The sequence below is a fragment of the Hemiscyllium ocellatum genome, chromosome 20, assembly GCF_020745735.1.
Source record: "Hemiscyllium ocellatum isolate sHemOce1 chromosome 20, sHemOce1.pat.X.cur, whole genome shotgun sequence".
Taxonomy (NCBI): domain Eukaryota; kingdom Metazoa; phylum Chordata; class Chondrichthyes; order Orectolobiformes; family Hemiscylliidae; genus Hemiscyllium; species Hemiscyllium ocellatum.
The window spans coordinates 819219-834706 of NC_083420.1; the positions used below are offsets into that span (position 1 = coordinate 819219).

Below are 15488 nucleotides of genomic sequence, written 5' to 3' on the forward strand. Positions count from 1 at the left end.
TAGGGCGTTCGACATGGTTCCCCATGGGAGACTGGTTAACAAGGTTAGATCTCACGGAATACAGGGAGAACGAGACATTTGGATACAGAACTGGCTCAAAGGTAGAAGACAGACGGTGGTAGTGGAGGGTTGTTTTTCAGACTGGAGGCCTGTGACCAGTGGAGTGCCACAAGGATCGGTGCTGGGCCCTCTACTTTTTGTCATTTACATAAATAATTTCGATGTGAGCATACGAGGTACAGTAAGTAAGATGGGTCAATGGGCTGAGAAGTGGCAGATGGAGTTTAATTCAGATAAATGCGAGATGCTGCATTTTGGGTAAGCAAATCTTAGCAGGACTTATACACTTAATGGTAAGGTCCTAGGGAGTGTTGCTGAACAAAGAGACCTTGGAGTGCAGGTTCATAACTCCTTGAAAGTGGAGTTGCAGGTAGATAGGATAGTGAAGGCAGCGTTTGGTATGCTTTCTTTTATTGGTCAGAGTATTGAGTACAGGAGTTGGGAGGTCATCTTGTGGCTGTACAGGACATTGGTTAGGCCACTGTTGGAATAGTGCGTGCAATTCTGGTCTCCTTCCTATCGGAAAGATGTTGTGAAACTTGAAAGGGTTCAGAAAAGATTTACAAGGATGTTGCCAGGGTTGGAGGATTTGAGCTACAGGGAGAGGCTGAACAGGCTGGGGCTGTTTTCCCTGGAGCGTCTGAGGCTGAGGGGTGACCTTATAGAGGTTTATAAAATTATGAGGGGCATGGATAGAATAAATAAACAAAGTCTTTTCCCTAGGGTGGGGGAGTCCAGAACTAGAGGGCATAGGTTTAGGGTGAGAGGGGAAAGATATAAGAGAGACACTTAAGGGGCAACTTGTTCACACAGAGGGTGGTACATGTATGGAAAGTGCTGCCAGAGGAAGTGGTGGAGGCTGGTATAATTGCAACATTTAAGAGGCATTTGGATGGGTATATGAATAGGAAGGGTTTGGAGGGATATGGGCTGGGTGCTGGTAGGTGGGACTAGATTGGGTTGGGATATCTGATCAGCATGGACAGGTTGGACATGCGGTACATCTCTATAACGCTCTCTCTAATTGACGGCAGCAAATCCAGTTAGAAACAGGTGATCATATGATTCATAAATAAATTAATTTGCAAAAGCATTACAATTTGATTTGAAGACACGCTATATCATTATAAACAACTTACCAAAATGTTTTCATTAGCATTTCCCAAATCTACAAACTCGACCGTGTAGAAGGACAAGGTAGCAGGTCTAGTGGAACACTGCGCCTTTGGAATTTCCCTCCAAGTCATAAACATCAGCCCCTCACTGTTCCTGGCTCAAAGTCCTGGAATTTCCTATCTAATCTTAGCCCATAAATGCACTGGTTCAAGACTACAGCTCACCATTAACTTCTCAAGCAGGGGCTGACAATAAAGGCTGAGTTTACTCCATGACAAGTGATACTCTCCCATCAGTGGAGAAACACACAACAAAACAGAAAAAATAAAAAAAATTATAAAACTGAACCAAAGGATTGTGGATGCTGGAAATCTAAAATAAAAACAAACTGCTGGAGAAACACAGCAAGTCTAGAGGAGACCATTTTTCAGAACATTCCCAAGGCTTCAAGTCCCAAAACATTGCTTTCTCTCCACAGATGCTGCCAGAGCTGCTGAGTTTCTCCAGCACTTTGTTTAAAACATCAAAAAAAAGTGTTGGAAAAGGCAAAACAGGCTCGTCAACATCTGTAAACAGAAAACCGGTTGCTCTTTACTGATACCTATTTATAAAAGTGCTGGAAACTTAAAATTATTTGCAATATTTTAAGAAAACATGCTAGTGTATATAGTCAGTTAGTTTGAAGGATCCAACAAACAGTAATAAGCAATCTATTAGCCACATATTTTAGGGGATGAGGAAAGAGTCAAGGAAGAGAATAACAAAATCATTCCAAAGTCAGGAAACAAATTTCTAGGGAAGGTCAATTCTGAGTTCTCACCTTTGTTCCAGAAGTCATTTTTAAATTACTGTTTGAAAGGAATTGTAACTTACTTGACAGAGTCGTGCATTGTCTTGCAAATATGCATCAGAGCATTAAGAATGACAGGGTCACGGGTCAATTCTTGCTGTTGCCTAGAATATAAAAGAAAAAAAAAATGTCATCTGATGTACAGAACGGTAATTAATTGAAACATAAATAGAAATCTCTGAAATTCTCAGGTCAGGCAGCAGCCATGGATAGATAAAAGAGATCAGACTAGTGACCTTCGGTCAGAACAGGAATGGATTACAGATGAGGCAGGTTCTCAACAAGTAGAAGATAATGAAGAAAAAAGCCACAAAGGGAAATTTTGTAACATCATGGGTGAACCTACAGGTGAAACCAAGGACTGGAAAGCTTGGCATGCTGAATGCACTCCAGTCCATGCATGGAGCAGATAGGCCAGGTATACTCAGTTCTCATTTATTTAAGTACTGCACACACGAATATGCCTGCGCTATGTTGGCAGTTGAATGAAAACGTGACCACAGGAGCCAAGATAGCCAGAAATGGGGAGTCCTGTGATAGGTTAATCAATCAATCAATCAATCAATTAGTCTGTTGAGAGACATTGCTGCTTTTAGCTGTGCTGTTAAGGCGGCAGCTGAAGGTCACTGACTGCACGTAATTGAGGCTCAGGAAGAACATCCAAGAACCAGGGCTTAGGAGCAGTACAAGACCTAAAATGCAATCGATGGTTTTTGACTTGGCTTCTGAGACCATCAAGGCATTCATGAAGGGTCTAGGAGCCATTGATAGTTCAGTGCAGCAGAGGGAGTTGGATGAAGTGTGAAGGAAGCACAAACTGTAATTGCTTGGAGCAGCAGAGATGTACTGGATCTAGGAGACATCCAGTGGCAATGCCAGCTTAGCTAGTGATCGACAAAATAGCTGGAATTGTTTCTGTGAGTGACTACCAGAGACAGCTTAGGGACTCCAGTTGAACACAGTCTCAGCAGCTAGTAGCTTGAGATGCGATTGGAAGGGTCTCAAGATTAGATCTTTGAAAGTGAAGAACTAGAATTCTCTGTAAAGGAACCATAACCTAATGCAGTAGTAAAATCAGCCCGAGTGTTTTTTTAAGCCCTCTTTCTTAATGTTTCTTGTTATGTGAGCACCACTGGCTAGGCCAGTATTTATTTCCCAGCACCAATCTCCGGTGAACTCAGTTACTTGTACAAGTAACTATATTGCTGAAGGTCTGAAGTCATAAGCAAGATGAGGCAAGGATGGCAGGTTCCACAAGAGAATCACAAGCTTTTAAAACAGTCAATGATGGGTTCAGAATAGTTAAGTCACTGAGTCTACGCATGCCAAGAACAATGAGTTGAATATCTTTTTCTGCGCAGTAGATCTCTGACTCGCTGACTCTATGACAGTTTCTTAATCACCACAGATTAACTTTATATTCTAGATTTATTGATTTCAGTTCAATTCCACTAGCTGCCTTGGTAGGATTGAACCAGTGTCTAGAGAGCATTTGCATGGGAGTCTGGTCACTTCACTGGTCACCGCATTAGCACTACACTTCCATCTTTTTAATGGGCTACTCCAGTTTCTGCACACTTCCATTCTCAGGGAAGGAATGAAAAACTAGGCAAGATCTTAAAGGATATTACAACCTTGCACGAAATGATGTGAAATGTAAAACAGGACAGTTGGTACAATGAGAAATGATTTTCTAAAGCTGCACTGCCTAGGAGTTCCACTCTATGTCTTGATCAAACAATAGCAAGTTTATAACAGATTTTGTGCCAAAAGAGCTAAAAGTGTCTTATACTTCAGTATTCATGTTGCTCACTGCAAACTTCACACATATATAGACTGCTTATGGTCTAAAAGTGGAGCACAGTTTATTTTTGTCAGACATCTATTAATATTCAAGGTCCTAAACGAATAGTTAAAATCCAGGGCATGTGTTTGAAGAGGAATTCAAATGCCAACTTGTTTTTGTAAGTACATCAAACTATTACTACATGAACATTTCAAGCAGGGGTGAAATAACAAATGGACTTGATTCAGAATTTATAGAAGGTCCAAGATAGTAGTCTTTTAGGTTTAATGCTGGAGAAGGTTATAATAAACATTCACATGGCAGATTTTAATACTTAGAGTCATACAGTCACGCACAGTAAAGGATACTTCTCATGAGCTTGGGCTTACCTAATAAAAACATTCATAATTGATTTGCAGACCTCCACTTTGACACTCTCTTTTTGGAACATATCAAGGAAAGGGAGGAACTTCTCCTGAGAATGGAATACATTAGAAATCAAGTATCTTATCCAGTTATTAGTGTCTCACTAATATCATACAGGATTTAAAGTGCCTTCTTAGGTCGCCATTGTGGATGACAAACATTTATGGCACCTTTTCATTATATCTCGGAGTACATAGATGGCACAATGGCTGCTGCCTCTCAGCACCACAGACCAGGGATTGACTCCACACTCGGGCAACTGTCTGCATGGAGTTTGCACATTCTCCCCATGTCTGCATGGGTTCCCTCCCACAGTGCAAAGATGTGCAGGTTAGATAGATTGGCCGTGCTAAATTGCCCTGTAGTGTCCAGGAATGTGTAAACTAAGTGGATTAGCCATGGAAAATGCGAGCTTACAGGGACAGGATTCGGAAGTGGACCTGGGTGAGATACTCTTTGGAGAGTCAGTGCAGACTTGGTAGGCCAAATGGCTTCTCGCACTGGAGGGATTCCATTGTAATAACTTAGATGGGATGATGTGCGAATTAAAAATAGATATGCTGGAGAAACTCAGCAGATCTCTAGCATCTATAGGAGAGAAACAGTTCATATTTTAAGTTCTTTGGAACAATGAAGTTCATATTGGACTCAAAATCTTGACTGTTTCTCTCAGATGCTACAAGATTCTATTAAGTTTCTTCATCACTGATTTTATTTCTTATTTCCAATATCCACAGTATTTGCTTTAATCTATTCGGGCATTTATTCATTTTTACTGGGGTTTTTAACTGCAACAGTTAACACACACCTTTGGCCTCAGGCACAAAACTATTTATTAACAGTCAAGGTTTTGTTGATGAAAGGGCTGGTTACCATAACATACAGTAAAGCATGATATACTTTCATTATAGTATCCATCCATGAACAACTCTGTGATTTATAATAAAATGAATACATCAGGGATCCTGTAGTGCAATGGTAGTGCTCCTACCTCTGAGCCTGAAGGGCAAGGCTTAAAGCTGCCGTGCTCCGAGATTTGTATTAACTCCTCTGAACAGGCTGATGAGAAAATATCTAAAATTCACACTTTGTTTCTGTCTAATTTCAGACAAATTTGGCAAACAATTCAATGGAACACAAGTTTTAAAAAAAACATGGAAATTAGACAAGAAGTTTCAATTGTCCTTCAAAACTCTTGGAACTTGACCAAATCATTTGAACAAAAGAGACTTTAAGTTTGATAATCTTCACATTAAAATTAGTTGCTTATCTTATTAATCTCAGTTTTATTCATCCATAGGATATGGGTGGGGCCAGCTGGGTCCACGTGCATTACCCATCCCGAGCTACCCTTTGGAAGGTCATGGTGATCAGCATTTCTGAACTATTGCAGTCTATTTGGCATAAAACAACCCATCGTGAAATTTTTTTAAAAAGATAAGGATGGGGAAAAAAAGAATAACATTATGTTTTTAACTCAATGTGGTTAGAGAAAGAATTGCTGCAATTCGTAACACAGGATGCAATATTTCCAATAACAATTAAGAACTAACAACTTACCATTGAAAATAGAACCGCAAAGTCATGAAACTGATCTAGTACTTTTGCTATAATTGATTGAAGCTGAAAAGAAACATCAATAAAATGAGTGAAGGGATGCACGTAAATCAGAACCATTCAACTCTAATGGCAAACAATATTTTAAGTCTAATGCTTATTCATTATATATCCAATACACATTTGGATGAATTTTAAGACAAAAATGTAATATTAATTTGAAAACATACAGGCAAAGTGAGTGCATGTGAAGTGAAACATTAGGGCAGAAGAATGGGGAGAGGCATTGTAACAAACCACAAAATTTTCATAAGAATGCAGAAAGGGAGAGGATCTGGAGTTCACAGGTTCAAATCATTGAAAGTGACAGGTCAAGTTAAAGGTATTAAAGTACAGAAGTAAGGATGTCGCAAATAGCATTGAAAGAATACTGGTTAGATTCGAAGGGGTTTAGCAAGGATAGATGCTGAGAGGATGCTGCTGTTCTCGGACAGATTGAGAATTCAAAATGCCCTGCAGTCAGCATCAGGGTGAAACCGTCTGGCAAGAGAGTGTGCGCCCTGCAGTCAGCATTGCAAATTGATTGTCTGGAAAGAACACCCTGCAATGAGTTAGTCCAGGAAGAGAGTGAGAGGCGGTCATTTCTTGTTGAAGAAACAAGAATGATGTTACAAAGTGTACAAGTTCATTGGCTGGTTAGAAAATGTTGTTAGGGACTTAGTAAACAGCAAGGATTTAGAAAGTGCATAAAGCAGCAACAGAAACAAAGTGAAAATCAGCAGCAACACAGTAACATTTAAATAATGTAAGTAAGCTGAAGTAGGAAAAGGGAGAGTAAAGTTAACATAATGGAAGTAGGTTCAAAGACTAATTCAAGGTATGGCAGGGGATCAAACTCCGGTGTGTACCTGACCTGTACTTTGAAGGAAATCTTAAGATACCCCTGGTGGTCTGGGTGACCACATATATAGGAAGTGCCACTGTAATCCTGCATTTTCAATGGCCAACCCATCTAGCCTCGTATCCCTGGATATGACAGGCATTTTGGCATGGTCAATCCACCTAATCTAAACACCTTTCAACTGGGGGAGGAACCAGAGCACCACAAAGACACAGGGAGAACGTCTGTGTGGAGTTTGCACAGTTGCCCAAGGCTGAAATCGAACCTGGGACCCTAGTGCTGTGAGGCAGCAGTGCTAGCCACTGAGCCACCAGTGCCACCCTAAATTCTAGCTATTCTAACAATTTCAGCTGTTTTTCTTTCAACCATGTTTTCCTTACATGTGTAGAATAAAATGGGTATTGTGGAAATAGCAAGACTTAAGCACATCAATTATGAGAAAATAAGACAATCCAAATCATGGGGAAGGAGGAGAAAGAGGACAGGGTTACACCCTACTTTATTTCCCAAAACTGTGGCACATTACCTGTGGGTAAGCATCTTCAAAAGCTCGATCTGGAGTTAAATGCTTAATGACATCTGATAGCACAGTATTAACTTCTCGTTTCTGTCAAATTAAATGATACACTATTAGTATTTTTTTTTAAAAAAAGTAGTTTCATGTTTTTGAATTTGAAAGGTAAGAAATTCTACTTACTGAGAAATGCTTGCATGTATATTCTATCCAAACCTCAGCACAGTTAACATAATCCTAAAAACAACAGAATATTAAATTCAAAAGCTAAAAAGAGAATACACTGACAAAATGTTCAAGTATTGGAAAGTTTATCTAAGTTTACAAGAGGTTGCTTACATTCTTAAAAAAATTCTCATAACAGTAACACTAAAATCAGCTTTAGTAACTTCAACAAACATCAGAGAACTGATTTTTATTTTGGTTTGTGTATGGCTACATACTCGCTGGGTAAAAAATGTTTCTTTTGATTTTCCAATTAGATTTATTAGTGAGTCCCATATTTATGGCCCTTAGTCATCACCATCTTTTCTCCTCCCTATGTTTAGCCAATCAATCCACTTCAATCTTGAAAACCGACAGTAAGCCACCCATTAAGTCACTGTTTGTTGAAAACCCCGAAACAGTTACCTATTTCATAAATGAGTGTAAAATTGCTACTATATCAATATTATTTCTCACTTTTATTTAATGTTATGGAGATCAGAACTGTTCACATTCTGTAGATTAAGTAATACTCCATACAAGATTAACATTCATTTGTCTGCTTTCCAGTTCTGTTCTTCCAGAAATGAATTTCATTGCTTTTTTGTTTTCTTATGGCCTGACATCATCTAAATCTTCCAAAATCAAATACTTGACAGATTTACCACAATGACACACCACTGTGAAAATGATTAGATCAATAGTCTTGCTGTATCTTAAAACAGAACGTAGCAATGGATTTGTACCATAAAGCCCTAGAAGACGTATGCATGGATTGCTCATTTTTTGCGAGGGGTGGTGCTTGGTAAGCCTTGGACAAAACAGTTATTACCAACCATAACCCTGTCACAAGATGGCTTATTGAAATTGGAAGCAACATTCCTAATTACAGAGCAGAGATGTTTCACAAAACACAGTCACCTAGTCTGCATTTGGTCTCACCCATGTAAAGGAGACCAAATTGAGAGTATTAAATGCAGTAGATAAGATTGACAGAGGTAGAAGTGAAACACCTTCACCTACAAACTGTGTATGGGTCTTTAGACTCAGAGTACAGAACAGCTGAATGGCAACTATGACCCTTTTTCAGATTGCACAGGAAGATGCCAGTGGGGAAGCAAGACGATGGACAGAGGAATGAACCAGGATGTAATGGAAGGTCCCTGTGGTGAGATCTCTCTCTCTCTCTCTCTCGAACAAAAATAAAGGTCATTAGGATGACTTAGAGGATAAAGGATTTTGTTAACATCGCTCCATGAAACCAACTTTCAGACACAGCCAAAGTGTTTAAAGAGAAATCCAAAAAGCAACAACGCTCAAAACTAAGTAAATGTGGTCCTATTTATTTGTACATGTAAATTTTCAGACACATGGGCATTGTTTTATATGTTGTGAAGATTTCCCTTTTTCTTTCTTTGCAATACTGGCATCCTCCAAACGTCTGCAATTGCAGTGAAGCAGCAGCACCAGAAACCAGCAGCCAAGTAATACCAATCATGGGGAGACGGGCCGCCTACTTGCGGAACGCTTCAGGGAACACCTCTGGGACTTACGGACCAACCAACCCAACCACCCCGTGGCTCAACACTTTAACTCCCCCTCCCACTCCACCGAGGACATGCAGGTCCTTGAACTCCTCCATCGCCAGAACATAACAACACGACGGTTGGAGGAAGAGCGCCTCATCTTCCGCCTGAGGACCCTCCAACCACAAGGGATGAACTCAGATTTCTCCAGTTTCCTCATTTCCCCTCCCCCCACCTTGTCTCAGTCGATTCCCTCGAACTCAGCACCGCCCTCCTAACCTGCAATCTTCTTCCTGACCTCTCCGCCCCCACCCCACCCCGGCCTATCACCCTCACCTTGACCTCCTTCCACCTATCACATCTCCATCGCCCCTCCCCTCTACCTTTTATCTTAGCCTGCCTGGCACACTCTCCTCATTCCTGATGAAGAGCTCTGGCCCAAAACATCGAATTTCCTGTTCCTTGGATGCTGCCTGACCTGCTGCACTTTAACCAGCAACACATTTTCAGCTCTGATCTCCAGCATCTGCAGACCTCACTTTTTACTCTAATACCAATAATGGGCAGGGCAAAGTCTCCACATCATTTCAAGATAATTCAGGGTCAGGAATGGACATTGCAGGCTCCAGAGTTTAGATCTTTCATTAAGAACAGGGAAGGCGGTAAAAGAGGGAGGTGTGGCCTTGTTAGTCAAGGACAGCATAGCGGTGGCTGAAAGATCTTTTGACAAGGACTAGTCTACTGAGGTAGTATGGACTGAGGTTAGAAACAGGAGAGCAGAGGATTGGCAAAACAATTCTGGGTAGGAGTGAAAGGAACATGGTGGTCATTATGGGGCACTTTAACACCCCCAACATTGACTGGAAATGCTATAACTCTAGTATGTCTGATGGATGAGTTTTTGTCCAATGTGTGGAGGGTTTCCTGACACAGTATATCGAAGGGCCGACTAGAGGGGAGGCCACACTGGATCTGATGCTTGGTAATGAACCAGGCAAGATGTTTGATTTAGTGGGAGGTGAGCACCTTGGAGAGAGTGACCATAATTCAGTTACGTTTAGTTTAGCGATGGAAAGGGATAGGTACATTGCCACGGGACAAGGGCAATTATCGTGTGATTAGGCAAAACTTGAGAAGCATAGAATGGGATAGCAAAATGCAGAGGATGGGGATAATTGAAATGTGGAGCTAGTTTGAGGAACAGATATTACATGTCTTTGATAGGTATGTCCCTGTCAGGCAGGGAGGAAGTGAGAAGGTAAGGGAACCATGGTTTATTACAGAGATCGTATCTCCTGTTAAGCGGTAGGAGGAGGCTTATGTGACAATGAGATGAGATGATTCAGATGAGGAGATGGAGAGCTACAGATTAGCTAGGAATTATTTAAAGAGACAGTTAAGAAGAGCAAAGAGAGGACATGAGGAGTCTTTAGCAGGTAGAATAAAGGAGAACCCTAAAACTTTCTGTAGGCATGTGAGGAATAAAGGATGACCAGGGTAGGAATATGCCCAGTCAAAGACAGAAGTGCGAAGTTGTGTGTGGACCTTGTGGAGATCAGAGAGGTGCAAAATGAATATTTCTCATCAGTTTTCACTCAGGAAAAGGAGAATATTGTAGAGGAGAAACAACACATTAGACTAGAAAGGATCGAAGTTAGTAAGGAAGGATTATCAATTCTAGAAGGAGTGAAAGTAGACAAGTCCCCTGGGCAGGAGGGATTGATCCAAGGATTCTCTGGGAAGCAAGGCAGGAGGAATTGAAGCCTTTGGCTTTGATCTTTGAATCGTCATTGTCTACAGGATTACAAATGATGTGCTCTTTTCACGAAGGGCAGTAGAGATGACCCAGGTAATTATAGACCAGGGAGCCTTACGTCTATTGTAGGATAAGTTTTGGAAAGGATTAGAAGAAATAGGATTTATAATCATTTAGCAAGCAACAATTTTATTGGAGATAGTCAACATGGTTTCATCAAGGGCAGGTCGTGTCTCACAAACCTCACTGAGTTTTTTGAGAAGGTGACCAAGCGTGTGGATGAGGGTAGGGCAGTTGATGTGGTATACATGGACTTCAGTAAGGCATTTACAAGGTTCCACATGGTGGGCTGTTGGAAAAAAATGCAGAGACATGGGATTGAGTGATTTAGCAGTTTGGATTAGAAACTGGCTTTCTGTAAGGCGGCAGTGAGTGACGGCTGATGGAAAATATTCAGCCTGGAGTCCGGGTATGGATGATGTGCCACAAGGATCTGTTTTGGGACCACTGCTGTTTATCATTTTTATAAATGACTTGGATGCAGGCATAGGTGGATGGGTTAGTAAGTTTGCAGAGGACACTAAAGTCAGTGGAGTGGTGGACAGTGTGGAAGAATGTTACAGGGGGACTTGGATAAACTGCAGAATTGGGCTGAGAGATGGCAAATGGTGGTCAATGCAGATAAATAAGAGGAGGTGATTCACTTCGGGAAGAATAACAGGAAGGCAGAATACTGGGTCAGTGACAAGATTCTTGATAGTGTGGATGTGCAGACAGATCTTGGAGTCCATGTACATAGATCTGTAGGAGTACTATATGAAAATGTTAGCGAGGAAGATACGGAGATACTTGCATCTAGACTAGAAGAGATGGGAGGTTCACAAGGAAGAGGTATTAGAAATACTGCAGAGTGTGAAAATAGACAATCCCCTGGGCCGGATGGTATCTATCCAAGGATCCTCTGGGAAGCAAGGGAAGAAATTGCCAAGCCTTTGGCATTGGTCTTCAAATCATCATTCTCTACAGGAATAGTGCCTGAGGACTGGAGGATAGCAAATGTGGTTCCTTAGTTCAAAAAGGGTAGTAGAGACAGCCCTGGTAATTACAGACCAGTGAGTCTCACTTCAGTTGTTGGTAATGTGTTGGAAAAGGTTATAAGAGATTGGATTTATAACCAACTAGAAAAGAATAATCTGATCAGGGACAGTCAGCACGTTTTTGTGAAGGGTAGGTCGTACCTAATGAATCTTATTGAGTTTTTTGACAAAGTGACCAAATAGGTGGATGAGAGTAAACTGGTTGACGTGGTGTATATGGATTTCAGCAAGGCGTTCGATAAGGTTCCCCACAGTAGGCTATTATACAAAATGTGGGGGAATGGGATTGTGGGAGACATAGCAGTTTGGATCAGGAATTAGCTTGCTGAAAGAAAACAGAGGGTTGTTGTTGACGGAACATGTTCATCTTGGTGTCCAGTTGCGAGTGATGTACCGCAAGGGTCGGTATTGGGTCCACTGTTGTTAGTCATTTTTATAAATTACCTGGATGAGGGCTTAGAAGGGTGGGTTAGTAAATTTGCGGACGACACGAAGGTCGGTGGAGTTGTGGATAGTGACAAAGTATGTAGTAGGTTGCAGAGAGACATCGATAGGATGCAGAGCTGGGCTGAGAGGTGGCAAATGGAGTTTAATGTGGACAAACATGAGGTGATTCGCTTTGGACGAGTAGTTGGAATGCAAAGTACTGGGCTAATGGTAAGATTCTTGGTACTGCAGATGAGCAGAGAGATCTCAGTGTCCAGGTACACAGATCCCTGAAAGTTAACAACCCTGTCAATCTGGGTGGCAAGAAGGCATACAGTGTTTTGGCCTTTATTAATAGAGGGATCGAGTTCCGGAGCCAGGAGGTTATGCTGCAGCTGTACAAAGCTCAGGTATGGCCACACTTGGAATATTGTGTACAGTTCTGGTCACTGCATCATAAGGAGGATGTGGAAGCTTTGGAAAGGGTGCAGAGGAGATTTACTAAGATGCTGCCTGGTATGGAGGGAAGGTCTTACGAGGAAAGGCTGAGGGACCTGAGGCTGTTTTCTTCAGAGAGAAGAAGGTTGAGAGGTGACTTAATAGAGACATACAAGATAATCAGAGGCTTAGATAGGGTGGACAGGGAGAGCCTTTTTCAAAGTATGGTGACAGTGAGCACGAGGGGACACAACTTTAAAGTGAGGGGGGGGATAGGTATAAGACAGATGTCAGAGGTAGTTTCTTTACTCAGAGTAGTAAAGGTATAGAATGCTTTGCCTGCATCAGTAGTAGATTCGCCAACTTTAAGTGCATTTAAGTCGTCATTGGACAGGCAAACGGACGTACATAGAATAATGTAGGTGGGATGGGCTTCAGATTAGTATGACAAGGCGGCGCAACATCGTGGGCCAAAGGACCTGTACTGCGCTGTAATGTTCTATGTTCTATCCCTGAAAGTTGCCACCCAGGCTGATAGTGCTGTTAAGACTGCATACAGTGTATTAGGTTTCATTGGTAGAGGGATTGAGTTCTAGAGCTGAAATGTCATGCTGTACAAAACGCATGAATATTGTGTACAGTTCTGGTTGCCCCATTACAGGAAGGATGTGGATGCTTTGGAAAAAGGTGCAGAGGAGATTTACCAGGATGTTGTCTGGTCTGGAGGGAAGGTCTTATAAGGAAAAGCTGAGAGACTTGCGTCTGTTCTCATTGGAAAGGAAGCGGCTCAGAGGGGATTTGATAAAGACAAAGACATACAAGAGGATTAGATAGGGTAGACAGTGAAAGTCTTTTTCCTAGGATGATGACGTCAGCCCGTACAAGAGGGCATAGCCACATATTGAGGGGTGATAGATTTAAGACAGAAATCAGAGGCAGTTTCTGCTAAGAGAGTGGAACGTCCTGCCTGCCAATGTCGTTAACTCAGCCACATTAGGAAACCGTACAGACAGATGTCACTGCCAGTCCGAGGCGCGGTCAGGTCTGCCAATCAGAAATTGGCGTGGAGGCAGAGTCGAGCAGTCAGACATCGCACAGAGCCGTGGTAATAGGGCACTCCATAGTGAGAGGAACTGAAAGGGGTTTCTGCAGCAACAGGCTGGATTTGAGGATGGTGCGTTGTCTTCCTGGTGCCAGGATTAAGGACATCGCAGAGCGCAGGAAATCCTCAAGGCTGAAGGTGAAGAGCCAGACATAATAGTGCTTGTCGGCACAAAAGACATCAGGAAGAGGAGGAGGGACATTCTACAGCAGGACTTCAGAGAACTCGGAAGGAGGCTGAAAAGCAGGACATCCAGGGTGGTTATCTCTGGTTTGCTTCCAGTTCCTCGGGCTGGAGAGGACAGGAACAGGGAGATAATGGACTTGAACGTGTGGCTGGGGGAATGGTGCAGGAAGCAAGGATTTAAATTCTTGGATCACTGGGGTATGTTTAGCGGTAAGGATAAATTATACAAGAGGGATGGGTTGCACCTTAATAGGTGGTGGACCAGCATTCTGGCAGGTAGGTTTGCCACTGCAACACAGCTGCGTTTAAACTAAATAGCGGGGGCAGAGGGGACAAACTGGAAGTTTCAGAAGGAAGTTCAAGGGAAAGTTGGAACAAGAGAAGTCAAGAAAGACAACGGAATCAATGGAACAGAAAACTCAAAAAAGGATCATGCCGTAAGGTCAAGTGAACTCGGGATTGATAGGTAGGGTGAGGGGAGTAACAAATTAAAACTATTATGTATGAATGCACGAAGCATTAGAAATAAGGTGGATGAGCTTGAGGCTCTTTTGGAAATTGGCTGTTACGGTCTTGTGGGGATCACTGAGACGTGGCTTCAAGTGCTATCGTAAGGACAGACTGACTGGCAAAAAGGGTGGGGTGGCCTTGTTGGTAAGGAATGATATTCAGTCCCTTGCGCGGGGGGACCTAGAATCAGGGAATGAAGAGTCAGTGTGGGTAGAGCTGAGAAATTCTAAGAGTAGAAAGACCCTCTTGGGAGTTATCTACAGGCCCCCAAACAGTAGCCTGGATGTAGTGTGAGAGTTGAATTAGGTGCTGAAATTGGCCTGTTACAAAGATATTACTACAGTTGTTTTGCATTTGACTGGGAGAATCAGGATGGTACTGGACCCCAAGAAAGGGAGTTTGTGGAGTGCTTCAGAGATGGATTATTAGAGCAGCTGGTGCTGGAGCCGACCAGGGAGAAAGCAATTCTGGATCTGGTGTTGTGTAAGGAACCAGATTTGATCAGGGACCTCGAAGTAAAGGAGCTATTAGGAGGTAGTTACCACAATACAATAAGCTTTCATCTGCAGTTTGAAAGGGAGAGGGTAGAATCGGAAGTGACAACATTTCAGTTGAATAAGGGGAACTGCAGCTATGAGGGTGGAGCTGGCCAAAGTTCAACGGTGTAACACCCTAGCAGGGATGGCAGTGGAACAACAATGGCAGGTATTTCTGGGTATAATGCAGAAGATGCAGGATCAGTTCATTCCATAAAGGAAGAAAGATCCTAAGGGGAGGCAGGGGTGACCGTGGCTGATGAGGGAAGTTAAGGACCATATAAACACAAAAGGGAAAAAATATAACATAACAAAGATGAGTGGGAAATCGGAGGACTGGGAAGCTTTTAACGAACAACAAGAGGATAACTAAAAAGGGAATATGCAAAGAAAAATAAAGGTCCGAAGGTAAACCGGCCAAAAATATAAAGGATAGTAACAGCTTTTTTTAGGAATGTGAAAAGAAAAAAAAAGGTTAAGACTAAAATTGGGCCCTT

At 42.1% G+C, this 15488-nt stretch overlaps 1 protein-coding gene across 1 annotated transcript in view; it reads right to left on the minus strand.

Annotated features, from left to right (window-relative positions):
• vps35l (VPS35 endosomal protein sorting factor like) overlaps window positions 1-15488 on the minus strand; it is a 149020-nt gene that overhangs the window by 64050 nt on the left and 69482 nt on the right. Inside the window, exons 18-22 of the mRNA XM_060840406.1 lie at window positions 7394-7447; window positions 7223-7303; window positions 5799-5861; window positions 4202-4287; window positions 2050-2130 (exon numbers count right to left, since the gene is read on the minus strand). Of these exons, the coding sequence (XP_060696389.1) occupies window positions 2050-2130; window positions 4202-4287; window positions 5799-5861; window positions 7223-7303; window positions 7394-7447 (365 nt within the window). The remainder of the gene's footprint in view (window positions 1-2049; window positions 2131-4201; window positions 4288-5798; window positions 5862-7222; window positions 7304-7393; window positions 7448-15488) is intronic.